Source organism: Neopelma chrysocephalum, unplaced genomic scaffold (genome assembly GCF_003984885.1).
Source record: "Neopelma chrysocephalum unplaced genomic scaffold, ASM398488v2 Primary Assembly neopelma1_101, whole genome shotgun sequence".
Lineage (NCBI taxonomy): Eukaryota > Metazoa > Chordata > Aves > Passeriformes > Pipridae > Neopelma > Neopelma chrysocephalum.
In genome coordinates this window covers 964,068-990,980 of record NW_020897764.1, presented here as the reverse complement: position 1 = coordinate 990,980, position 26,913 = coordinate 964,068, and the positions used below count along the sequence as shown (strand labels likewise).

Sequence of the window (26,913 nt, the reverse complement as noted above, 5' to 3'; positions counted from 1 at the left end):
ATTCTGGGATTGCCTGGAATTTTCCTGGGCTGAAATCAATGGCAAAACCCAATCAAAGATCCCAAAATACAAGTCTGATCATCCCTCTGAAGTCTAATCCATAGTCTAATCCAGGGTTTGGTTGATCCTGGGAAAGGGAAGGGGGCAGGACTGAGAGGAACAAAAACAGTGACTCTGACAGGAAGGACCTGGATGTCAACAGTCCTGTTAGTTCAAAAGGCAGGAAAACTCAAAAGGTGCAAATACCAAAAGAGCTCACCTCAGCTTCCTCTTATATTCATCTTCAGAAACAAACTCTCCAGGAAACTCAGGGATTTCTGTTGTCCCCCACTCTGGTGACAACTGCAGTACAAGAAGAAGGAAACATTTTTCTTTTAAGTGACTTTATCACTTTATTTCTTTATTTCTTTGCAGTGCTTTTATCAATGCACATTGAGGCATATCCCTCACGTGCTCACAGTCCCTTTCAAGAATTCCTAAGCCAGTGTGAAATTTCTATTTTGCTGGAGGGTGATTTGGCCTTTCCAACCCAGGCACCCCTGCACACACCAGAGTTATTTTCTAATCAAAAGTCTGACCACATTACAGACCCCTTCGAGGACTTCTTCATCCATCGCTCTTTGCAAAAGGGATGGCTCCAAACTGCAAGAGGAGCAAGGAATTTTGAATGAAAAATAACCAAGGACCATCAGTCACCTTTAATTTCTTGTCCAGATAAGCTGGAGACACCCAACCCTGCCGAGAGGGACTCGATTTTGTGGGTTTAGTCCTGACCAGCCACTTGAGAGGATGAGCTGAATCAAGGACTTCCACGTACTGTCCTTCCTTCAGGGTGATGGTCTCCCTGTCAGGTGCAGCAGGGACATAGTCAGCAGTGACCATGTAGACATCAAAGATCTGCAGGAATGAAACAACAGTTATTTTCTGCTCTGGAAGTGGAGTAGAGCAACACCAGCAGGGTGAAAGTGCTTATCTCCATTTAATGTTTCATTCTGTGGCCTTTGTAGGGCAAAGAAAACCACTGTTTGCTTTTTGTAAGTGGAAGACTAAATCTCTTGGAGGCTTTCAGGTATTTTCAGAACTGTCTGAGGTGGTTCACATTTACACCACGAAACAGAGAGTTTTTCTCCAAAGGCAAAAAAAAAAAAACACACAAAAAAACCCCAAAACCAAAGGTCCTGAAAATTTCAAAATAAGTTACCATTTCAAAAGTTTTAATTAATTAATTAAATTTTTTTTTAGGAAGTGTTTTTGGCATGAGCACCTCAAAAATTCTAATTTCTAATTTTCACAGTATTCTCATTTCTGTCACAAAGGAGTCTGCAACAAAATTGTCCTGGCCAAATCAAGCTCTGACTTTCTGAAGCTCAGCCACGAAATCAAGAGGTGCCAAATGATGGATGAGTTTTGACCACGTTGACTTGAGCAACTTTTTGTTCAAGCTGTTCATCAGAATTTGTTTCTCTGTATCACAGACCCAATATTTAACCATTAAACACACCTTCTAAAGTGAATTACAGCCCTAAAAGGGGGTGGACATCCTTAAACTGTAGAAAACTGGTTATTCTGAGTAAAATTTGCCCCTGGTGTCAAACTTGTCCATAAAGATATTGTACCTCTCCTCTGGAATCCCCATCTTCAGACTCAGAGGAGGACTCCTGAGCTATGGATGAAGGTCTGGACCGTCCATGGCGAGGAGATGCAGAGGGAGTTTTTGAGTCATCATCACTTTCTGCACCTGGCACTCGAAGCTTGGCTAAAAAGAAAAGCAAAGTGTGGAATAAGGATAAATCTATAATAATTTTCAATTTCTCTAAAGCAAACATCCCCTAGGAAGAGCATTTGTAGTAGTATTTAGTGTTATTTCCTATGGATATTTAGGGTTAAACAAAATATTGGGATGTTTTAATACAAGCTGTTGAATGCCTACTGCATGTATTGCCACTGCACTGCAAGAATATTTCTTGGAGAAATAATGCCTCTATTTTTGTTTCAAGTCAAAATTTTTCCACAAGATAAGCAGGACAAACACAAACCAAGATTTTCATGTAATTCAACAAATTGTTGCTGAGAATGCAACTCATTGCACAGAGTTTTCAGCCTTAACTCGATTTTAAAATCCCACTGTGAGCCAAAACTTGAAGATGTGGGAAGTCTTGAAAGCAGGGTTGTTTTCCAGCTCAGGAGGGTTGAAAATCTGAGGAAACTGAAATACCTACGGTGGGAAAAATACGCTTCCATTTTTAGAACTTAATAAAATAGCTTTTTTTTTCCTAGTTCCAAACTGTAAACTAAGACACAGTTTGGATGGACTCCCACTAAAATTTCTGAGTCCTGAGCTTATGTGGGATGATTGGCTCAAAACCTGCTGCTATAAATCTCACTTTTGATTAAATAACACCTAAAAAAAATGGTTGGATTTTTTTTCTACATTAATTAAACTGTGTTTGGCAGGTTCCTTACCCTGAGTTATTTTTGCAGACACCATTTCCGAGATCCGTGAGGTGAGTTTCTGGAAGAACTCTTCTGAGCCAACATCAGCTAATGAAATAGGGCTTTTGGGAACACCTTCCCTTCCTTCAAGGTCTCCTGGAAAAGAGAGGTTCTGCTATTAAGATGGGAATTGGGAAGTAATCTTTTTTTTTGAGTAATAAAAGCTGCCGTGGAAGGAAGGTCTGATTTTCTTCCCTTTCCTTGTTTTTAAAATTGTGCTTGCTCACAGTCCACCCAAATAATTCAGCCTTGAACAGAGAACAGTCTGAGAACCAAAAAGTTCCAAAATTTCAGACAGTTTTAAGAAAATGGGACAAAAGTGGGTGGCAATCATTAAATACATGGACAACCTCAGCTGTAGATATGAAAGGCAGGAGTGGGAGAGAGAAAATATCTTCTCTTACCTTCTCTTGCTTCAGAGGGATGAATAGCTCTGAAAAATAAAGTAAAGCAGAATTAAAAGTTAACATAAAATGGGTAGTAAGGTGAGCTAAATGAGGAACACATTCCCCCTTCTCCCACCTTGGATATAAAGGGAATATCTAAGTCAGGGCTCTGGTTTGGGCTGCAGGTGCTGGGAGTTGACACACACCAGGGTCACTGTGAGAAATGAGAATTGTGGCACCTGGCTCATATGGCCACCAAAAAAAAAGGGTGGTTTAGACTTGCAGCCAAAACCCATCTGAGAATTCTCCTTATTCCTGATTTTTATTTCAACCTGGAGCTTGAGAAGACCAGGAGTGGGTTGCAGAACAGAGTAGGCTCCATCTCCGTGGTGCTACTGGGACTTTCTCCCCAGCTGACACTGCCATAAAACTTCTGCAGTCAGAGACACTATGTCAGGTGGGATCAGTCAGTTTTCAGTAAAGTAATTCTCAACAATTTCCAATGATTTCATCAGGAAACCAAAGTCTGGATAATATGATCTGCTCCCATCACATCAGGATGCCCGTGTGTTGGGAAACAAGGCAACTTAGTGGTACTGCCACAGTTTGGAGGCCCAAAAAGTCCTTTCTTACACTGACAGCTTTTACCAGCACCAAATTAATTCATGTCAGCAGGGAAAGGGCAGATTTTTTCACAGATGTGAAGAACTACCAGCATTTGCTTGGGTCCCTTGAAGAGAACTTGTGGTATTTCCCGAGACTAAAGCTCTGTAAAAATTAATATCCTGATGTCAACATCTCTGCTATGCCTCAGCTTTTTGGAGGGAGGATAGAAATTTCCATTGCAAAAGCTGATCATCCCTAATTCTCTGTTAGCACACAGGAAGCAAGAGGAAGCTCATCCCACTCGATAAATGATAAAACACATCTCACTGGGAGAGGTTGCAGTGGAATAGGTAAAGTCACACTGCAGCTTTCTTCTATTCCTTCACATCTCAGAGGAAAACTGGCCAAGCTTTTTTAGGCCAGACATGTTCCAGAAGCTAATTTGTGTTCAGGTGATACCACTTTCCAGACTGTATCTGCCTAATGTCCAAACCAAGAAGAGTGAATTGAGGAGGTTAATCTTCAGACACATTTGTGAACAAGAAATTTGTGCAATAGACCCTTTTCACCTACTTTTTCTGTGTCTTTCAGTATTGGCAAGTAACAGCCAGACCTTGACCCTGTGAATTTTCTCTGCATTCTGCTCAGGAGATGAAAAAAGTCGCAGAAGTTTTATACGAGCTACGCGAACTCATTTATCCTTTTGATCCCTCTTCCCATCCTCCCTGATCATCAAGAATAAATGTCTGACCTCGATATCAGAGTATTTACAGCACTTTCCATCCCTGGGTGGCCAAGCACTTACCCCAGTGTGGTCATGATGGCTTCGGACACCATCACCCGCTCCTGGGTCAGAACTTCGGCCTCTTTCACTGCAAGATTAGGGTTTGTCATCAGAGGACAGAAGGCAGAGAATGCTCCCTTGATGTGTTTAGGCATGGATTACTGGGAACACTGCAATACTGATCCCCAGCAGCCCTGATCCTGCTCCTTTGATGCTGAGAGTTTGCTCCTCTCCCTGGTCATGTTCATAGGATTGCCCCATTTCTCTACACTGCCCAAGCTCTGCTCCTGTGGCTCTTGGTACAGTAAAAACGTGGGATGCAAGGAAGGATAACAGAAAAATGGGGTCCTCTACAGTGCTGCCCTTACTCCCAGCCTATATTTGCTTTCCCTCCATTTTACTGAAGGAATAGTGTCAAAAGAGGCCCTGGAAAGCTCTGTAAAGGGGAAGTCAAGTAATTTTAGCTGCCTTAGGGCAATTTTACATTGCAAAATAACAGAGTGGAGCAGTCAAAGTAATTTTTAAAATGATGGCTTCTATGTTACATTGCCTTTCTTTCTGTCTCTCTCTCTCTCTTTCTCTCTTTCTTTCGCTCTCTTTCTTTCTGTCTCTCTCTCTCTTTCTCTCTTTCTTTCTCTTTCTTTCTGTCTCTCTCTCTCTTTCTCTCTTTCTTTCACTCTCTCTCTCTCTGTCTCTCTCTCTCTTTCTCTCTTTCTTTCGCTCTCTTTCTCTCTCTTTCTGTCTCTCTTTCTCTTTCTCTCTTTCTTTCTTTCTCTCTCTTTCTTCCTCTCTAATTTGTGCTTAATTTTCTTGCTCCTTAGACTTGTCCCCTGTTTATACAGAAAAGGTGCTGCTGTTGATACAAAATAGAGTCAAAAATCTAAAATATTATAGAAGTAAAGAATGAAACCATTTGCAAGACGACAAAAGTCGTGGCTAATCTTGAGAAAATGCACTTTTTTGTGCATGATTGATAATTTCCTCATCAGTCACACTTGGTTTTTTTTCTCTTGGGCACTGCATAAAAGGGAAATACAGAGAATGTGTTTGTGCTGTAAGAAAGATTTACCATCTGCAACCTCCAGGTTGGCCGTGCAGATGGACTGGCCAGCCTTGTTGGTGGCAATGCACGTGTAAGCTCCACTGTACTTCTTCTTAACATCCAGCAGGATCAGGCTGTGGTGCATGTTGGAACTGGCAAGTTTGTACCCAGGGGTGTCTGGTTTGATCCACAGGATGTCTTTCCGGGACTCCTCTTTCATCCAAGTAATAGTTGGGGGTGGATGTCCTAAAGGAAAAGTGAAGCAATGAGCTTTAATCCTCCTAATTGTGTTTCTTCCTCACAAATATGAGCCATGCTGTGAATAAATGTTGTTTTGATCCATTTCCTGACACTTTCCCCACAATAACAGGCATAATATGCAATAAAGGAACATAAATCATTTTACAGCACCCTCAGAAGGTCATTTAGTCTTTCTGTAAAACCATAACTGTTAATAAATCTTCATAAGACTAATAAATGCTGTTATCCCAGTTGTCGCATACAAGAAGATGGAGGTGAAGATGAATAAGATGATTTTGTGCAAAGTCTCTTTGTAAGAGATGTAAACTGGGAGTGGAATCCCAGATTTGAGATACAGGAGATGAGTTTACAACGACTTGGGGCAAAGAGAGTCCAGAATGTGTCATGAAGTTACACAATTTTTTTGTGCAGAGAGACAAGGTATCAACCCACTCACCTTCCACTTTCACAGATAACGTGATGCTTGCACCTTTTTTCACCTTTTTATTAGTAAATCTTTCAAGGAACCTCGGTGGTATCAGCTGCTCATGGGAATCTGAAAATAACATTATTGATGAAACACGGTGAGTTTAGACTGAAAGGTTCCTGGGGGTTCTGTTATGTCCCTCTGTGGCTTCTCTCACCTGTTTTGGATGGCTCCTCTTTCTCATAAGGATCTGTAATGAAAGGAGAAAAAACAAAATGAAAAATATAAATAACTTTCAACCCATGAGTTGCAGAAAAATTACTCCAAAGGCAGCTCCAGGAGATTATTCCCTGCTGGAGATATTACACAAAAATGTTGGTATGATTCATAAGGGGCCTTCAGTTTAATAAAATAAACTTTGAAAGTTAATGAGGTTGAGCAGGAATAAAATGCATGTTTGTGAGAGCCTAGAGAAGTGACGTGTCTCATCTTCCTAATCAGTAAATTTATTGGTGAACCAAATAATAATAAAAGATAAATCTTTTATCTACAGAATTCACCACCTCACTTGAGCTGCCTTGGTAGGCTTTCTCAAGAAAAATAACTTTATCACATGGAAAAAGACACTGGAATAGAGAAAAGTAAGTGCCCAAAACAAGTGCAATGCCCACCTTTGACCACCAGCCTGGCCGAGGAATAGGCAGAGCCAGCAGAGTTGATGACAAAGATCAGGTACTGCCCAGCGTCCGCCTTGGTGACATCCCGAATTTCCAGGGAGTGGAATTCCTGCCTGTCAGTCTTCAGGATGCGATCAGAGGCCTTCAGGGGCTGCCCATTCTTGAACCAGTAGAGACGAGGCTGTGGGTACCCTGTGACGTGGAGAACAGAATTCCTTGGCAACATCCCTTTGGGAGCATCTCCAAACAGGCAGATCCTTCTGAGCAGGAGGCGATGCACCCCCAGCTCTGCCCTGGGCTGCTGTTTCAAGGATTCACCCAACCAGGAATGCCTAAAAATTCATTAAATTCTATTTATCCGTTGAAATTCTTTCCTGTCTCCTCAGTTTCTGGCACTCCCCATGTTGGCTGCAAGTGCAAATGCCTTGAAGGTTGGAAAAACAACACCTGGGTTGTTTCTGTTTCTGATTTGAAACGTACACAAGGAGAAAAGCTGAAGGCAAATCAGTTCTTATCATTTTTATAGACAGCAATATGAGAAAACAGGAAAATCCCCACCTCTCCCTGCCACAGTCAACACCAGGAGGATGTTTTTGCAGTTTTTTAGGTTGTGGCAGCCACCCCCTCATAGAATAAGGCAATTCCATGAATGTTTAATTTATTTAAGAGGACAAAGGACCCTTGCTTTATTATTATTATTATTATTATTATTATTATTATTATTATTATTATTATTATTATTATTCCTTATTGCTCCTGTGCTCAGAGAAAGACAGAATTCAGTTTTCAGAAGCATCTGACTGTCATTATGCTTGGAGACACTTTATCTGCTGCAGAAGTCAATGTTCATCAGCATGAACATGTTCTCTGGGCTGGTTTGTGCACTCGTGGTGCAAGATGCACAAACTGGGGTCACAGCTGCAGAAGAACACCTTGGAAAACCTTGTCCAGCTCTTCAACCTGACATCAAACCCGGAAAACTGACAGTACTGTGGGATCCACTCACCTTTGACCTTCAGGTGAAATTTAGCCAGTGATGCTCCAGGTGCCACGTGAATGTCATGAAGCTCGTCAAAGATCTGGGGCAGTTGCTCCTCCTCGGTGGTGGATTCCTCCTGCTCTCGGCTGAGAAACAGTGAGAAATTAGAAAGAAGGAAGTCAGCAAGGCAGATAAGAGTTAGGAATCAGAGTGGCCTATTTTAGGTTAATTCAGACTGTGGGTTTTGCCATCATGACAGCAGATTCAGCACCATCTGACACTAAAGTAATGGGGTGACACCATGGAGAAATATCCAGGCTTGCCTGAGGGCAAATGTGCATGTGATAAATGTCCAGCTGCTGCAGTTTTGCATCTCAGCTGGTCTGGCTGCTCCTTTGTGACATTAAACTGGCCCTGCTTGACAGGGTAAAACCAGGTTTGACATAAATACGTGCATTGATCTCATCAAGTCAGAAATTGGAGCGAGAGTTTGATATTTTACCTTGAAATATATTCTTTGGCACTGTAGTAAGAGGATGTCTCTGTTGCATCTGCTGCTGTCTCATAGTCAGTGCTGGTCACTGTTAAATGGAAAAAGATGTCTTTTCTATAATCTAAGCTTTGAAACTATTCTTCTTCTTTTTTATTTATTATCATTTTTGCTTTAATAAGTAAGTGGGGGAATTTAAAAGAAAAATAAGTTGCTTTGCTAATTTGAGTGATTGGTAGGTAGATTTCCCACTAAGATTTCCCTGCAGCAGGATCCCACATGACCACCTGGATTACAGGAAACACCTCTGCTTACCTGAAAAGCTTTGCTCTGAGCCTTGCCTTGGAGTTCACAAAACCCACCTGAACCCAAGAGGCAAAACCCAGCTGGGCCTAAGAAACTTCAGAGTTTTACAAGTGAAACATTTTGTGGGCAACACATACTTTTTTCTAACGTAAATTGTGCTTTTCTGGGGGGAAAAATAAAAATTATCCACCTTCCCAAAGGACCCTTTCCCTTGTTTTTTTTTCCACAGTGATTTTGAGACTCACAGTCCACCCGAAGCTCAGCCTTGGTTGAAGCCACTCCCATGTTGTTCTCAGCCAGGCAACGGTAAACGCCCATGTCAGTGGGGACCACGGCGGTGATGATGAGCTGGTGACACCCCTCCTGGTCCTCATTGATCATGTAGTGGTCGTTCTCCTCGATGGCTTTCCCATCCTTGAACCAGCGGACCGTGGGCAGCGGTTTGCCGACGACGATGCAGTCGAAGCTGACCGGGTACCCATCCTGGACCTCCTGGTTCTGGAGCTCAGTCATGAACATGGGAGCTAAAGTGGGGGTGGTCGCAGAGGAGAAAAGGGAAAAACTTGTGTTAAAAGGTGTTATTTGAAGTGCCCAGCGCCTGAAGACTTCTGGTTCCCGGGTTTTTATTTTCAGAGCGATGTCTGTGAAAACAGTCAAGAAGGAACTCCCTGACAAACACTGTGAAGATCTTCCATAAGCACAGTTGCCAACTACGCATTTCCTTTCTTCCTCTCCTTGCCAAAATGTCTTGTCTCCCTCAGGACCTTTCTAAAAACTGTTTTGCTCATTTAAGTATAATAATCATAGCATTTATGGCTATATTATTGTATTAGGAGACATTTATATAATGAGAAGCAGCTTCATAGATAAGTCGATATTTTACAACCCCCTCCTTCAGCACTAATGTCTCTTCTTTCCCTCTAAATAAAATATAAAAAATTCAATTTTTTTCCGAAAGTGTGAAGTTTCCAGAAAAATATCTGCACCAAATGAAGGAAAAAAAAATAAAATGGTGTTATTTTGAGCTGTTTGAGAGTGAAAAGATAATATTTTGACCTACTCCAGCTGTCTTTTCATGAACAAAAAAGGAATCCTCAAGGTTTGCTTTCCCTACCTGTGTCAGAAGTCAGCAAAGGCGGCGGAGGTCTCGCTATTGGTGGTGGAAACTTCCCGAAGGTGGGTGGTGAGGCCTTCCCAATACGCAGTTCAACTTTTTTAGGGCCTTGCTCCAAAATATCGATCTCCACGGGGATCCCCAGGGCCCCAAACATCTCCCTGAAGCGAGTGGCGGCCGTTTTGGCCTCGGACAAGACTTCGAACTTGATGTAGATGTACCGGTCGTCCTCCCGGTACGTCTGGTGGTCCACCACGTCGATGTCCCCCTCGTCCGCGCTGACAAAGAGCTCCTCCTCCACGTCAGAGATCTCCGTGGAGATCTTGGCCCTGAAGAGCCTGTGGAGTCTCCTCCCGGCCTTACGGAAGGCGTCGTCCAGCTCGCTGCCGGACGAGCTCTCGGTCTCGCTGTCGGTGCTCTGCTTCGCCTGCTTCTTAGGAAGCACCTGAGCCTCCTGAGCACCAACCACCACCTTGGCGCTGTGGGAGACCTTGCCGAATTTGTTGGACGCCTCGCAGGTGTATTTTCCCGCGTCCTTCCTGTCCAGGCCGGCGATGATCAGCGAGCAGGTCCCGTCGCTGTAGTTGTCTATGTGGTAGTAGCGGCCGTCCGAAAGCTCCTGCCCGTCCTTCAGCCACCGGACCTTCATGTCGGATTTGCTGTGGGCCACACACTCCAGGTGCAGAGTGCTTCCAGGCTCGCCAGAGAAGTCTTTGAAGGTCTCGGTGAACACGGGGCACTCTTGCTGCTTGATCTCCTTCCTGACCTTGTAGCCTTTGAAAGCGGCTTGGATCTTCACGGCAGCCTTGTTCATGGAAGGGTCATCCAAGTCTGGCAGCTCTGGTTCAGCTGGTTTGGCAGCTGTGGTGGTCACAGCAGTCTCCACACTGGATTTCTCCCACTGCTTCCATAATTTGCCTGTGGAGGTGGACTGAACCTTGCTGGTGACACTGATACTCGTCTTCCCAGCTTTCTTTTTCAGGTAGTTCACCAGTGAGGGTGTCCCAGCTCTGGACTCATCATCTGAGCTTGTGAAAGAGAAATCGGCTTCTCCCGTCCTGGCCAGCTCGTCACACGTGGAATACTCCTCTGAGTAGTAGTGGGACATCTCTGCTTCCTCCTTCCTCAGCTTCTGCAGCCTCTCGAGGTCCTCTTCAGGCACCTCGCTGATGGAATCCAAGGTGGGTTCCCGGCTCATCCGGCGCTTCTTGGCCAGGGCTTCCCACAGGAGGTGAAGATCTCCCTCCTGAGCAGCCTCAGGGGGCAAGCTGGGCTGGATCTGGCCGTCCACCAGCTCCCCTGGCTGGCTTGCAGGGGGTGCTTCCCTGGCAATCTCCTTCAGCATCGTCGCCGTGGGCACTGGGGAGAATCAGATTGATGAGACGTTGAAAGACAAAGTCTGTGATTGAGCTTTGAGAAACATGGAAATGTTACCCCAAAGCCTGAGCACAAGAGTATGGGTGGCATTTAACTAAGCATTCTATTGGGGAGAAAATGTGAATTTACAGAATCACACAGAACAGGGAAGGTTGGAAGGGACCACTGGAGGTCACCTGGTCCAACCTCCCTGCTCAAGCAGGGTCCCCTAGAGCACATTGCTCAGGACAGTGTCCAGATGGTTTTTGAAAATCTCCAGAGAAGGAGACTCCACAACCTCTCTGGGAGGTGAATATGGCTGGACATGGCCCTGGAAAACTTGTTCTTTGAGCATGGGGGATGGACCACACTGTCTTCAGAAGTCCTTTCTAAATTCAACTACCCTGTGATCCTACTCACTTCAAACATAGCCAAACAGCAAGGGTTTTTTGGTTATTATTCCTTGCATTTTTAAACCAAATAAATAAATTTTTGCCCCTTTTTAATGTTGCAGTTGATGAACACCTAATTAAGACTGACAGTAGAGGCTGGAAAGCTCCTCAGGCTCATCCTCTCTTACATTTAGACAGAGTTTCACTGACTGATTTTAATAGACCTCCAGTGGCTATGCTGGGAGCAGAGACTCCCACCTCTCATGGACACACCTCACTTGCCTGTTTGGATGTGTCTGAGTCTGAAGGTTGTGCCTCAGTCTCTGGGACACGTTCACTTGCCTCTCCACAGTGCCCAGTGCCTTTAGAGATGCTCCAGGTTGTCTGGGACATCCACAGAATACCCTAAAGCATCTCAAAAGGCACCACAACCCCATGTAGAGGCAATGGTGTCACACCTTAAATTTCTGATGGAGGAAACTCTTAGCTGAGCAACTCAAAACTGTTAGGGACACAGAAACATACTGGGGAATACCAAAAAAAGGAAAATAACAATTGTTTGTGGATTGTTATCAGGGCTTGTGAAAGAAAGTAAATTCCAGTCCAAGCTGTGGAGATGCTCCTGGCTGTCCATAAACAGAACTGATTTAACACCACAGGAATGCACACTCTGTACCTTCAAGGCTCAGGCTGGCAACAGATTTGACTTCAGGAGAAGCCATGCAGGTGTAGGTGTCCTGGTCTTCGGGTCTGAACCCATGAATAATGAGCGTCTGCTTTTTCCCGTCAGAGAGGATCTCGTATCTCCCTCCAGCTTTTATTTGTTCCTTTCCTTTGAACCACGTCACTTTTTCCTCAGTTTTGCTGGATAATGTGCACTCCAAGCGAGCCACCCCCCCTTCCGTGACTGATCCTCCCACCAAAGGCTGGGTGACTGTAACTGGAGGCTCTGCAAGGACAAAAATAAAGTGAATTAACGCAAAGAACAAATCATGATCTGGCTCCCAGGCACTCCAGATCACTCTATATCGCTCCAAGCATCCCATCCATCATTTATAGATTCATCAGCTGTTGTAGACAACCAAAGGAAAATAATAAAAAGACTGGCAGCATCCAAAGTTTGCAATTCCTAAGACAATATCAAAACAACTTCCCAAGCTTTTCAAATGATTAACCCATCTCCATTTAAATATAGACATGCAGAAGTGGTTGCATTTTTCACATTCCTGTGCTTATTTGCTGGTCTTAATTTACCCATCCCCAGTATTCAAGCAGTTCTACAGATTTTTGGGAGATCCTAAATGTTTAGAAGTGAGCCAGTTCTGAACTGAGACGAGAAAGAAACAGTAAAAAGAATAAAAAAGAGATTATTCAAAGCAGCATTCATCACAGCCTTGAAAGTATAAAAAAATATATATCGAGATTAGCTTAGGAGGAGTAAAAATTACCAAAAAGCATAAAGAATTTAAAAATAAAAATGCTTTACTTTGGAAAGAGACCTGCCAATGGAAGGGTGTTTGTACTACAGTGATACTCAAAGTTGTGGCAAGTGCATTAAACACAGAGGGGTTGTCTGGAATGTAAATCACTGCTAAATTCCCCAAAAGCAGCACGTTCCTGAGCATGATCTGCCCCTCTGCACATTTCACCAGGGAGAGGGAATCCCTGCCCAAAATTTGGTTTTCTCACAGACAAAGTCAGCATGTGCAGAGTCATCAGAGTCCGGCACTGGCAGCAATTATGTCACAAAAACATCATCGTGTGCCTGAGCCTTAAGTAAAAGAGGATTTTTAGGTTATTATTCTCAGTTTGAGGAATTTTTTTGGCATTCAGCTTTCACAGAAAGAGTTGCAAGAAAAGAAAGACTGAGGGAGTGACTCCCCATCCCACTGTAGCTTTCAAAGTTCCACCATCAGGCAGCAAAGGCACTGTGTCCTCCAGCATTTCTTTGAGGAGGTTGTTGAAAAATATACACAAATAATGCAACAAAAGAGAAAGATGGGTGAAGAACACAACACTGCCCACCCCCCTGCAGGGTCTTGGTCACCCCAAACTCATTCCAACATGCTCCTCTTGCCTCATTCCATCCTAACTCCACCAGAAATGAAACCCGTGGTGATGGATGAAGTGCAGGCTGTGCAGTTTGGAGGAAACAAGTGCTGAGCACAAACAACACACCAAGTTTTGTTTGAGGCAGCCCAGAACAACTTTTTCCCAAGGTCTTCCTCCTCTCTTGTGTTGGCAGTCAAGCACTGAAAGATGTCATGGAGTGAATTCTTCCAGGAGATGCCTGGAATGGGTGAAGCAGGCATGCCATGCAAAAAAATAAGGTCTACAGCAGCTTAGCTGTGCACCATCAAGTTTGCCTTTTCTCTGCCCTTTTCTACACAAACACTCCTTTTCCAGCTCTCATCTCACATACTTAATGTCATATTTTGTGATTTGTTTTCCTCTTGGTTTGCCCCACCCAGCTCAAAATAAAGATAACCCTACACTGTCCGTATCATCGAGGAATTTAGCTGCAAACTTCAGGTATATTTGGGCCTTGATTATGTTTATTTTAGGTCTGGCCTCAGTGGAAATCAAGTTATTGATGCACTAAAGAGGCAACTAAACTGTAACTCCAGTATTTTAATAGCAAATCACTCAGTTTCTGTGCAATTGTGATACATGTCACGGCATCAGGCAATAACAAATAAATATGTAATTGGATGGATCTGGTGCCCTACCAGATGGGTTACTGATGATCATAGAATGGTTTGGGCTGGAAGGGACCTTGAAGATCACCCAGTTCCAACCCCCATACTCAGTACACTGGAAATTAAATTATAATTAAATTATACTTTGGCTTGGAAGACAGAAATAATTGTTTTAGTTTTCAAGTTCAAGACATTTATCATGTAAATTACCTGCCATGATGTACCAGGCAAATGTGGTCAACAGCCAGTTCTTTGATTCTGGACACAATAAAAATAACATAAAAAAGCTTTTTTTTCCTCTATTGTCAGCTAAATCTCATACAGAAAAATCTGTCAACAGGAAGAGTTCCTGAGGACTGTATTTTGCAGTTCCTAAAATGCAGGTGCCCAAAATAAGATAAAGAAAATTTAAGTCTGTCAGAAAACAAGGTGTGTGTTTCATGGATGTCCCACCCATAGAGGTTTTAATATGGAGCTCATTACTCTGGGAAAATGGTTGCCCTGCTCTTGAGTTGATTAACAGATTACAAAGACTTCTTTGCTGTCCTGGATAATTTTTCCATGTGAACTCTAGTTCAGCTCCCTCCTACACCGACATTTGCTGAGGGTGATGTTGAACTCTGAGAAAATTGATTTTCTTTGGAGCCTATGTTACATTTTACAAAAGACTGCAGCTAAAGAAAGTTGGTGAACATCTCTATCATCACCAGCCTGATGAGATGGACTACGTCTAGTCAAAGTAGCATCTTCTCAGGCTAAGAACATCATTTCGGGATGTGCGAGGCAAAGGGAAAAGAACTGGAGCAAAGATCAAAAATTTCAACGCCGTAGCTCAATACCAGATTTTGAGATTCCAGGTGCCACCAGGCTGGAACAACAGACACTTACCCATCACAGAAAGCTTGGCTGATGAAATTGCTTCCCTGGAAGCAAAGGTCACCTCTCCAGAATGGTGCAGCTGGGCTTTTTTCAGAATAAGTTTGTATTTGTTTCCATCTGCTTGTACCTCCCAGTCCTCACCCGACTGGATCTCTACGTCATTGCTATACCAGGACACTTCATTAATGGGCACAGCTTCACTCAGAACACAGCTAAATGTGGCTTTCTCCCCCACAGAGACTTCCACATCCTTGAGAGGCTGCAAGAACTGCAGGCGCCATCCTGTAGATTAAAATCGGGAATCAAGGCCCCTGTTACAGAAACAATCAAGAGATGCTGGGAACATTTATGTTGAAGCTCTGGGCAGTCAGGCCTTGGAGACCAAGGAGGTCATTAAAAGGGAGGTTATGGTTATCACCAGAACATAAGGTATAGAATCACAGAATGCTTTGAGTTGGGAGGGACTTTAAAGACCGTCTCATTCCAACCCCCCTGCCATGGGCAAGGACACCTCCCACTAGACCAAGTTCAAAGCCCCATCCAACCCATAAGTAGGGACTGATGGCTGTTCTTGTACTCTGAAAGGGGTCCTGATCCCCACAGGAGTCTCCAGTAATAGCATAAAGTACAAAGATACAGAGATAATATCATTGTTGATGCAACTCTCATCTCTAGAGCCCTGGAGAACAAATAAACACAACCCAACTCATCAGAATAATGACAACTGTGAGACAGTCATTTGCTGCTCACTCAGTGTCAGGTGTTGTTGCTTTTAACTGTGCCATGTCTTACAGAACAAGAAAATATGAAAACTGTAAAACATCATCCATTAAAAGAAGAGAGAATTGAGTTTGTTCAGCCTGGAAGAGAGAAGGTTTTGGGGTTACCTAATTGAGGCCTTCCAGTACCTGAAGGGAGCTACAAGAAAAATGGAGAGAGACTTTTTACAAGAGCCTGGAGTGACAGAACAAAGAGGACTGGGTTTCAACTGAAAGAGAGTAGATTTAGATTGGATATAAGTAAGAAATTCTTCCCTGTGAGGGTGGGGAGGCCCTGGCACAGGTTGCCCAGAGAAGCTGTGGCTGCCCCATCCCTGGAAGTGTCCAAGGCCAGGTCGGAGCAACCTGGGCTAGTGGAAGGTGTCCCTGCCCATGGCAAGGGGGTTAAAACTAGCTGATCTTTAAGGTCCCTTCCAACCCAAACCATTCTTTGATTTTATGGTTCTGTGATTCTTTGATTTAGCAGTTGCCAGGCAGTGTTGGGTTAACAGTTGGACTCAATGATCCAAGAGATCTTTTCCAACCTCAATGATTCTGTGCGGGAAGAAGACTATAAGTAAGAAGCAGGCAACAAATGCGACTTTTCCTCCCTTCTACTCATCACATTCTCCTGGTTCCTCTCCTCTTTCCAACCAGAAGTTGAGGACTCCCCCACGCCCGAGCGCTCGAGTTACCTTTCACCGTCAGGAAGGCCGAGGTCACCGCGTCGCTGCACATGAAAGTCACCCTGCAGCTGTCCTGGGGGGTGAGGTTCTTCAGCAGCAGGATGTGCCTGAGCCCATTTTCAAAGTAAACCATCTCGGTGTTCTCCGTGGTCTTGGCAGGCTCGTCGTCAATCAGCCAGTTGTAATTGTAGGTCTCGGGCTTGGAGAGGTAACACTCGAACAGGGCTTCCCCTCCTTCCACGGCTTCCACGTTCTCCAAGCCCTGCACGATGCTGTTCTTGGCTGGAAAAGAAGGACAATGAACAGCATTAATTATTTGGCCATGCCTGTCCGAATATCAACAAGCCACTGGATGATTCCTGCTGCTGGAAAGCTGATGGAAAAACACGGATGTGATAAAATGTGCTTGCAGGTTTGATTGTTGGTTTCAACCGTGCTGTAACACGAGATTATAATTAAAAAGATTTAAAGTAGTGAGACAGTTTAAAAATAAAACAATAAAACTCTAAGACCTCTAGTATTTCTCTGTCTTTCCTCCAAAACCCTGACTTTTCTTTACAAATAAAGAAAAAAAGTGGTGTTTGTATAAAACAGGCCAACAGTTGTTAGGAAGGGATAGCTCAGGAAGACAAAGTAGAACCAAATTCCTTCTGTCCCACGGCAGGAAACATTTCCCAAAGATCTCCCAGACGGCACAATTATCATCATAACTGGGGAGTTGTGAATCCACTGACAGCTCATGGTAAAATCTTACTACTTTTCTTGCAAAGCAAATATAAGAGAATATTATGGCTGGCAAAGCTACAGCGACTGTCATCCGAGCTAATTCTGCCTCTAGGAAACACACAGGAAGTTAAAATCTGTATTAAGAGTACTTAGAACAGAAATTTCTGAATTATCACAAAAGCCCTGTGACAATTAGGTTGATTTTCCCACGCTTGTGGGGTGAATTGTGGGGTCAGAACATGCACAAACCTCCAAACTCCATTTCCCCACGCGGTCATGCATCAGTTGGCACCTGGATAGGAACAATCAGCCTGATGCAAAATTAAATGTGGGCTGGTGGGAGGGATATAACCTGTATTGCAGCAGCTACAGGGACAAGTGACATGCACAGGAGTGGGGACACACAGCTGAGTAAATACAGTTCACACAAATACCATCGAATGGTCAGAAAGATCTGTGATATAACCCAACAGACATTCCTGTTTAGGTCTCTACAGGTATTATCTGGAAGTGTGCTAAGCAAAAAAAATTAATAAAAATAAATAAAATTAAGAAAATACCAACAAACTCAACAGTTAATTTAATAGCAAAAAGAAAAAGAAAAGTTACTAGCTATTGATTGATTTATTACTAATTACAAGTTGCCCAGAGAGATTGTGTGTGAGCTCCCCATCCCTGGAAGTGTTCAAAGCCAGGTTGGATGGAGTTTGGAGCAACCTGGGATTAGTAGAAGGTGTCCCTTCCCATGGCACAGGGTGGAACCGGATGATCTTTAAGGTCCCTTCCAACCCAAACCACTCAAGGACTCTATGATAGTAAAAAAATCCTGTATTTTATAATATTCATGGTTATGGAGAACAATGAGGTGTTTGAAAATCCTTCTTAGAGAATGTATAATTTTCTTAGAGCAAATCCAAACTGTTTATCTGTTCACTTTTGAAGTGCCAGTTTCCCTAATTATGGAAAGCAGAAAATTGCTAACTTTACCTCCTCTGGGATGCTTTTATTCATTAAAATCTTTTTAAATCCCTAAAATGGAAAGTGCTTATAGATGCAAAAAATATTATAATAAATAATACCCTGTTCTTCTGCACTAACAGCTCCACTTAAGCAAGAAGGCAAAATGGCCACAAATATTCAGAAATCAGAACCACTGCTCTTGCTGATCACAGTAATTCACTTGGTAAAGCAAACACAGTAATCCCATATGCAGCAGAAAAAAAAAATAAGACATCCATGGGAAATCCTAAATTTAGTTTTGTTTTTATTTACTGTTCCTCAGTGCTTTCCCAAATGCTGATGCCAAGTGAGAAGGTAACTTCTGAGGAATCACTCTTTGAAATAATAAATTACCTTAGCTCAGCAGAAATCAAATGGAATTCCACACTATCCATTATTTACTGGTTTTAAGGCACACTGGGTGTAAAAAGTGCTCTTTAAGAGCAAAAAAATTCTTATAATTCCTTTGGACCAAGATTATATCTGTGGTTTCACAACAATTCAGCAGGACACAAACCATCACACCAATGTTCCAGTTCTTTGCAGAAGAGGTACAACAGGTGAGTGGTGTAATAAGTGAGAGTTAATTAGAACTGAGCTAATGCTGCATTTTCATATGCAATGCCCACCAATTCCCAACTTATTATAAGTACTGGAGTGAACACCAAGAGCAGGTATCTGATGTGTTTCGAAGCGCTGCCATGATTTTTCTACCTCCTTTATTTGGAAACCATGACAGTCTCCCTCTTTGGCTGGAAGGCCTCACCTTGAACATCAAGTGTAGCCATCACTTTAGTGCCTCCAGCTTCACAAGAATAGATGCCAGTGTCTTCTGGGACCGTAGGGTTAATTTTTAGCATGCTCACATTCCAGTCCTGATCGATAATCACTCGCTGCCCATCTGCATGTATTTCCTGATCATTTTTCTTCCAGATGGCGTGCACTGGCCTAGAATATTGGCATATGAACTCTGCTGGGCCATCTTCATCAACAGTTATGTCCTGCATGGGACTGACCACTTCAATGGTGGGATCTGTTAACCAACACGTCAGGAAGGACATGCATTAGTGGATCCCCACGGAAATGGCAACTTGGAGAGTTTTTTGACAAGCACAGAGCTCGTGAGGAGCAGGCAGAGCGTCAGTGCAAGCTGGGAATTAGCAGTTTAGTCTGTGCTTGTGTCAGCATCAAGCAGGGTTGAAGCCAAACTGATATGTTAGAACACGACCACCACACTGGAAAATGGGCTACCAGCTGTTAAGGCTCGTGCTTTAAAACTCCTGAATGTGGACTTCTGAGCAGAACATCTGGGGGGATTCCCTCTGGGTTTAGTTTTTCTCCCAGCATGGCTGAGACCTTCCAGATTGGGAAGCACCGGGTGTGAAACAGTTCTGCTTCCTGGAGGTGGAGCACAAGGGTAAGACAGAGGAGAGAGCAGTGGGTGGGCTGCTGGGAGTGGTTCCCCGTAACTCTCAGCCTCACAGAGAAATAGCAACACATCCCAAACCCTGCTGGAGGCTCCTTGTATGAGCAAACTGCAACTACTCATGGGAAAGAAACCCAGACCTCGAATGCAAACACCCATTCCTGTCCTGGGCTGTCAGGAGTCATCGGCAGCGTGAGGAGCAAAGATCCAGGATAACTGTGACAAAAAAAGGCATTCCACAGGGGCAGGTACATATTGTTTTGATTAGTCACATGTTCCTCTGCAGCAGACACGTAAATGGGGGAAAAACCATATGATTTCCTTTACAGCAGCTCATTTAGAGATGCACCATGAACCACTGACATCTCAGACTGAGAGCCCATAAAATGCTGCTGGATGTGCAGCTCCTCTGAAGAACGTGAGATCTGTGAGGCTGCTTTTAAGCACCCATTCTTTCTTTTAAAATACTGGTTTTGTTTCTTGTGAGGCAGCTGTAGGGCACTGTAGATATATCTAACCTAAAATATTATGAGCTTCCAAAGCAGCCAAGGAGTCCCTCCTGAGTTTTCAGGTTGGACCACTCATGCTAAAAAGAAAAACCTCAGTGGAGACTGAAAGTGGAATTCTCTCTGCAACATCATTCTCAGCAGAATTATGTCAACTTCCAAAAAGAATTGATGGGGCTACAAAGGGACAGTCAGAGAAAGCTGATATACAACCAGGAATTGGGCTTGATAATCCTTGTGGATCCCTTCCAACTCAGGATATTCTATGATTCTTTGATATGCCCTTATCTTTCAAATAGCTGTTCTGATCACAAGCCAGGGAGAATAAACTACACAGGACCTCAGTCTGGGAATGCTCCTCCTGAAACAGGTGCATCAGGTTGAGGATTTGGGATGCTACAAGCAGACCTTGGGAAGCAAAGACAGTTTTGCAAAAACATCTTTTGGGAACTTTGTTGCAAGGCTTGATCCCACTCACTGGGGTTCCCTCTGCCACTCCCTGTGTCTGCAGGTGTGTTTATGGAGAGGAGGCTTGGATGGGAGACCACGAAGATGTTTTGGTGACATCAAGACTGAAGAATGAAGAAGGGACCCGTGCAGCTGGGGAGCACAACACCGTCTCCCTTCAGAAGAGGTAGAAATGTGTCTCTCACAGCAAATATCACCTGTGGCATTGGAGAAGGGAAGTGTCCTGGTTCCACCGCCCCTTCCCTCTTTGCCACTGCTGGGAAAGGACCTTGGTGTCCCTATTCACCTGTGCAGAATGGCAGAAAGCTCCCTGGGACTTGGGAGCCAATGTGGGCACCAGGACCTGTAATTCTCCCCTGCCCAAAGGGGTCAGAAGGAGGCAGCAGCTCCTTCACCCTTTCCCATCCTCCCCCCTCCCATACATGAAGATGTTGTCACACTGGGCCACTGAACGAGTGCAGTTGTAGGGCAGTGATATGGTGAAGGCCCAATAAGAAGAGCTGAGACCTCACTTATGGAATATACCCAGTTAGCAGCATGCCTTAAGGCAGGAGAACGAGGCACACGGAATAGAGAGAAAGTTGATTTCCTCCAAGATGAAGGACAAGCCATGGATAGCCAGGTAGACAGAAATACAGTCCAAAGACGGATCTATTTTAAATTTATAGACAAAAAGTGCCTGAAACTGTCTGTTAATACAATTATAAATATATACTACTGTGATTCAGGCTCACAATAAAGAAATCTTTCCTTCACAGAAGCAAAAAATATCCCCATTCCTATGTGTACTAGCATCTGTAGATGATCTCCAAAGGTCCCTTCCAACATCAAATATACTCTGATTCTGTGAAATGGAAACTTCTCAGGAGCCTTTTATTGGACTGAGCAGGACACCTAGCGATGCATTTGTTTTTAGTTTATGTATTAGGCCCACTGGCATTTGTTCCCTAGAGAGCTCATGACCAGGTTCTGTCTCTGAAAACCTGAAACTCAAATTGACACAGGCAGACACAGGATGGGGTTTGCACATTCTGTTGGTGCTGCACCATTCTGAGATCAGGAAGAAGTGCTTTGGCATTTTATCTTCGTAGAGATTTAAATTTTCTGAATGTACAAGGGACTCTTTATACAGAGGAGACATCAACCACTGACTACAATTCCATATTGTGGATCATTCCTGTTGGAGTAGATTTAAATAAGGATCTTTTAACCCTTTATATCTCTGTATATACAAATCCCTTCTCCAAGCAAGGAACAAGCATTAATTTTTGTCTGAAAAATACCAGCTTTTCCCCATGGATGTAAAAGGACTGACTGGGAGGGAACTTGCTTTATCAAGTCTGGAGCTCGGTGTTATTTGCAGCTTGTGGCTACCCTTACCAAATGAGAAAAATAGTTATTTAACAGACCAGAAAGCTCTGCTAGGGCAGTGATGACCATTCAACAAACAAGGCTCATTTTGTCACTGTGTTCCTGCAATGTCATACATCCTTTGCTTTCCAGGAACAGCCCAAAGTCTTGTGCTGGGAACAGGATGAGCTGAGCAGCAGTAGCCTGACTGTGATAATTTTGTGAATTACCATCTCCATAAGATTTTGGGGTATTATTCAAAAAAGTTGAAGTGGGGATAGAGAGTCAGGTGCTACTACAGTTGTTTATGTTCATCTCTTCTTTGACATCAGGTGAAAGCAGCAGCCCTGAGCCTGCAACCCTTCCTCACCTGAACCACTGCAAAAATCGATGTGGTTGTACCTGTAAGACTTCTGGGTTGAGTATTGGTGACTTGCACAAGTGGAGGGTTGCAGGGCACAGAAGAGCTGTGAAGGGATTTAGTAAGGGTAGCCTGGAAGGCAGAAGCACCAGCACACGGAGCAGGTCCAGAGGTGGCCGTGTGTTTCTTTCCAACGAGGAAATACCTTTGACTAATAATTTAGCTGAAGATATAAGGGACCCAGCTCTGAAGGTGACAGTGCCTGAGTCGTGGCAGGCCACGTCATTTAGGGTCAGAGTGTGGATCCTCCCGTCCTGCTCAGAGATTTCAGTCACCAGGTTGTTGTGGAGGGGGGTCCCATCGAGCCACCACTGCACGTTCCTCACGCCCGGGTGCGAGAGCTCGCAGGTGAACGTGGCTGACTCGCCCACAAAGACGTCTGTGTTCCTTAAACCAGAAACTACCACTGCTGCTTCTTCTGCACGACAGAGCAAGAGAAGGTGCCAAAGGAAAACAAGAGCATAAACACACACACACACACGTGGCTCCCTGCAGAACTAACGCAAGTGTGAGTCATCCCGGAGAGTTAAACTTGTAGCTCTCTTCCAGGGGGAAAAAATAAAAAAAGAGCTAAAATTTTCTTGAAAGGACTCAGAAACCACCTTCCATCCTCCACCTGGTTGCAGGAGCAGGGTGTGTCTCTGCAAACACCATTTCACTGGGAGGAAACTCCACTCCATGACCAGGTCATGCCTGTGCATTGCAGCCATCTGCAGTGGCGTTGTATGAGGCAGGAGGCAGAGATGTAGCTTAAGATTTAAATGTTCACTTGAGTGCTTTAAAAGAGTAATAAGAATAACAACGATAGAGGCTGAAATCAGTTATAACAAGAATGTCAGTATTTTTTACGACCACTGCTCCAAGCAAGCAGTTTTTCAGCAGTACCACCACCTGTCACAGTGCACAGCACTTTGAACTAGTTTAACTTAAAAACATTGGTCCAACCCCAGCCTGGAGGTGAGTGTTTGTATCTTCACTGGAATCAGGAAAGAAGCGAATGGCCTTTCAGCTGTTTGCACCTGAGACCATTTTGTCCAGTTACTCTCAAAGATTTTGGAGCGAGAAACCCAGGCAGCCAAACGGGAGCATTTCCACCACGCTTCCCCTTACCTTGCACGTACACAGAACCTGTGGTGATCTCGTATCCAGTGCTGCAGGTATAATCCCCACAGTCATCAGGCTCTACACCATGGATGATCAGCTCAGCTATGCTGCCCTTCAGCTTCATCTCGTACTTGTCACTGGGCTCAATGACCACCCCTCCTTTCCTCCACTCAACGGGGGCGTCCGGCCTGGAGATCTCACAGTGCAAAACAGCCGTTCCCCCTTCTTCAGTCTCTACGTTCCTCAGCTCTTTGTTAAACAGCACTGGCAGTACTGTGGTGGAGAAGCAACTGCATCAGTGACAGCTCTCAGAGGTGAGGAACTCGCACGTAACTTCTCCAGCTTGGCTGTTCCCCTCGTTCTGAGCCGCACCCCGAGCTGTGCCACAGCCAGACGCTCAAGGGATCAGCTGCTGAGGCTGGGAGGGTGTCCACTGCTGCTCCATAAAGGGTTGTTAGAGGTCACAGGGGCTCTAAAGGTCTCCACATGGGCATAGCCACCATTTTCAGTGTAAGCAGACAGAGGTACAACAGTGCTAATCACAGCATTGAGAACAGGAATCATTTAGGTTGGAAACGACCTTTAAGATCTTCGAGTCCAACCATTAACCCAGCACTGTCGAGGCCACTCCTAAACCATGTCCCAGATGCCACATCAACACGTCTTTTAAATATCTCCAGGGATGGTGACTCCACCTCTTCCCTGGGCAGCCTGTTCCAATGCCTGACCGCCCTTCCAGTGAAGAATTTTTTCCTTAGATCCAGTCTAAACCCCCCTTGGTGCATCTTGGGGCTATTTCCTCTTGTCTTATTGCTTTTCACTTGGGAGAAGAGACCAACCTCTACCTCATGACAACGTCCTTTCATGTAGTTGTAGAGAGTGATAACATCTCCCCTGAGCCTGCTTTTCTCTAGGTTAAAAACCTCCAGTTCCTTCAGCTGGGACATAAGACTTTGGGCATTTAGTCACTGAAACCTCACAGCGAGCAGGAGTGGGTTATGGTGACCAAACCCAAGATCTAAAAATATAGTCTTGATGTTCAAGTCAAAAGACATAGAACTCTTAGTATAAAATCCCAAAACAAAGCCACTAGAAAAAGGCCAAGAGCCACAATTGTTGGGCTGCTCAGGCACTACTAGGTACAAGGGCTCCATTTAAAGTGAGTTTATTCTAGATATGGTGAAATATCCTCATTTTTTTGTCAGGTAGTAGGTAAAATTTCTAACTGCTCTTGTACATACCCTTCCCTAGCAGCAGCTGCATTTTTGCTCCCAGCTGTCACAGCGAGATGAAAACTGCAACTGCAGAATTAGAACTGGGTTTAAAAGGCACTAAATTCTTCTCTGGAGGACAGATTGTGAACCAAACCCTTTCCTGCAGTTGTAACTCAGAGATACAGAGTGTTGATGGCAATTCAGAGACAAAACTTCTGTGTGGATTGGGCACTTGGGGACATGGTTAAGTGGTGGACTTGGCAGTGTTGGGTTAATGGTTGGGTTAACTCAATAGAGGTCTTTTCCAACCTAAATCACAGGATGGTTTGGGTTGGAAGGGACCTTAAAGATCATCTCATTCCAACCCCATGGGCAGGAAACCATCTACCAGACCAGGTTGCTCAGAGCCCCGTCCAGCCTTCCCCAGATGATTCCATGATCACCCCTGAGGAGAACAGTCACAGCCACGACTTCCCTGCCTCCAAAAAATCCTTCTCCTACCTTTGACTTGCAGCGACGCCGTGGTCTGCTGATCCCCCGAGTCACACGTGTACTCCCCGGCATCCTGAGCCTCGGCATCGTAGATGAGGAGCTCCACACGTGTCCCCTCTTGCCGGATCTCGTACTTGTCACCCGTCTGCAGAACAGTGTCCCCTTTCCTCCACTCCACGTGCGCGTTGGGCTTTGTCAGCTCACAGAACAACAGGGCCGTGCGACCCTCCTCCACCTCCTCGTTCTTCAGCCAGTGCTTGAACAGCACGGGGAGGCCTTGAAGGGGTGGAATGATACAAAGAGAAAAAAAAAAACGGGTGAAGCAAAAATAGAAAATGGAGGAATGTTTTATTTTTAGGGTACTGGTAGTGCCATTCATAAAGTTCACGCACAATTCTGGCTGCATTTACCTAAGGGGAGCTGCCAGGAACAGGCATGACTAGGCCTGAGCTAGACAGAGGAGGAGGAGGAGGAAGGGGAGTTAATCAGCAGGAAAAATTTGAGTTCTATATGAGCTACATTTCTGTCCCCATATCCCAGTCTTCTTTTCACAAAGAATTCCCAACTAATTTCAGTAATTATTTCAGAAGGCCAGATGGCTTTTCATCCTTGAAATAAAAATCACAGAACAGGATAAAATCATTCAAAGAACACACACCTGCAGACCTGACACATCAGATCATGCAGCCAGGGATCAATTACAGAACAATTTAGGCTGAAGGGACCTCTGGAGGTCCTCCATGGATGGAGATTCCTCCACCCCTCTGGGTCTCTGTTCCAATGTCTGACCACTCCTTCATTGTGAAAGGTTGGTTTTTTTCTAAAATTAATTTCTCTTGCTGCAGCTTTCAATTGTTGCCTGTCATCTGTTTACTGAGCATTCCAAGAAAATTCTCTCTTTCCTCTGTAGGCCTCCATTAAGAAGCTGCAGACAGCAAAGAGGTTCTCCCTTCAACCTTCTCTTCCCCACTCTTAACAAATGCAGCTGCCCTTACCTCTCCTTCTACTTAGAATCCTACAATGGTTTAAATTGGGAGGGACCTTAAAGACCAACCCATTCCAACCCCCTGCCATGGGCAGGGACACCTTCCACTATCCCAGGTTGCTCCAAGCCCCGTCCAACCTGGCCTTGAATGTCTCCAGGGATGGGGCAGCCACAGCTTCTCTGGGCAACCTGTGCCAGGGCCTCACTACCCTCGTTGTGAAAAACATCTGTCTTATATCTAACCTAAATTGTCCCTCTTTTAGTTTATATCCATCACCTTTTTTCTTATCACAACAGGCCCTGATAAAAATTTGTCCCCCATATTTCATGTTCTCCGGCCCCCTGAGAAACTTGGCAGCTTCTGCTGCGCTTGCCTCACTAACCATTGTCTCTCTTGCACTAGAGAGCTCCAAAAACTGATGTGTCCTCCTTTCACCACTGCTGAACGGAGAGGAAACCATACCTTTAACCTCCAGCCTGGCTGCAGTCCTGCCATCAGCCGTCTGGCAGCTGTACTCGCCCGCGTCCGCGCGGTTCAGGTCGCGGATCACCAGTGTGTGCACCTTCCCCTCCTGCTTGATGCTGCACTTCTGGCTGGAGTGGATCACAGACGTGCCTTTCTTCCACTCCACGGGGACGTCAGGCTTGGACACCTCGCAGGACAGGTGAGCTGTGCCACCCTCCTGCAGCTCCAGGTTCTGGAGCGCCTTCACAAAGATGACCGGAGCAGCTGCGGGGAAGAGGGAACCATCAGTTCTGCAACAGCCTGATCCACATCACCCCCAGATCAGAGCTGGGGTCTATGGTTATATTTTGAACCAGATCAGAGAGGAACCTACAATATTACCATGGGTCATCTTTCTAAATCGTTCTATATTACTTAATAGAAAGGGTTTTTTAAATTTTCA

At 44.5% G+C, this 26,913-nt stretch overlaps 1 protein-coding gene across 1 annotated transcript in view; it reads right to left on the bottom strand.

Moving 5' to 3' along the window:
• OBSCN (obscurin, cytoskeletal calmodulin and titin-interacting RhoGEF) overlaps positions 1–26,913 on the bottom strand; it is a 183,147-nt gene that overhangs the window by 56,317 nt on the left and 99,917 nt on the right. The window contains 22 exon segments of the mRNA XM_027695511.1: positions 260–342; positions 697–897; positions 1,617–1,756; positions 2,464–2,589; positions 2,898–2,926; positions 4,291–4,357; positions 5,339–5,557; positions 6,009–6,107; positions 6,196–6,228; positions 6,650–6,847; positions 7,662–7,780; positions 8,137–8,215; positions 8,676–8,954; positions 9,545–10,903; positions 11,969–12,241; positions 14,880–15,152; positions 16,324–16,596; positions 18,806–19,072; positions 22,356–22,628; positions 23,321–23,587; positions 25,030–25,296; positions 26,469–26,735. Coding sequence (XP_027551312.1) covers positions 260–342; positions 697–897; positions 1,617–1,756; positions 2,464–2,589; positions 2,898–2,926; positions 4,291–4,357; positions 5,339–5,557; positions 6,009–6,107; positions 6,196–6,228; positions 6,650–6,847; positions 7,662–7,780; positions 8,137–8,215; positions 8,676–8,954; positions 9,545–10,903; positions 11,969–12,241; positions 14,880–15,152; positions 16,324–16,596; positions 18,806–19,072; positions 22,356–22,628; positions 23,321–23,587; positions 25,030–25,296; positions 26,469–26,735 — 5,191 coding nt within the window.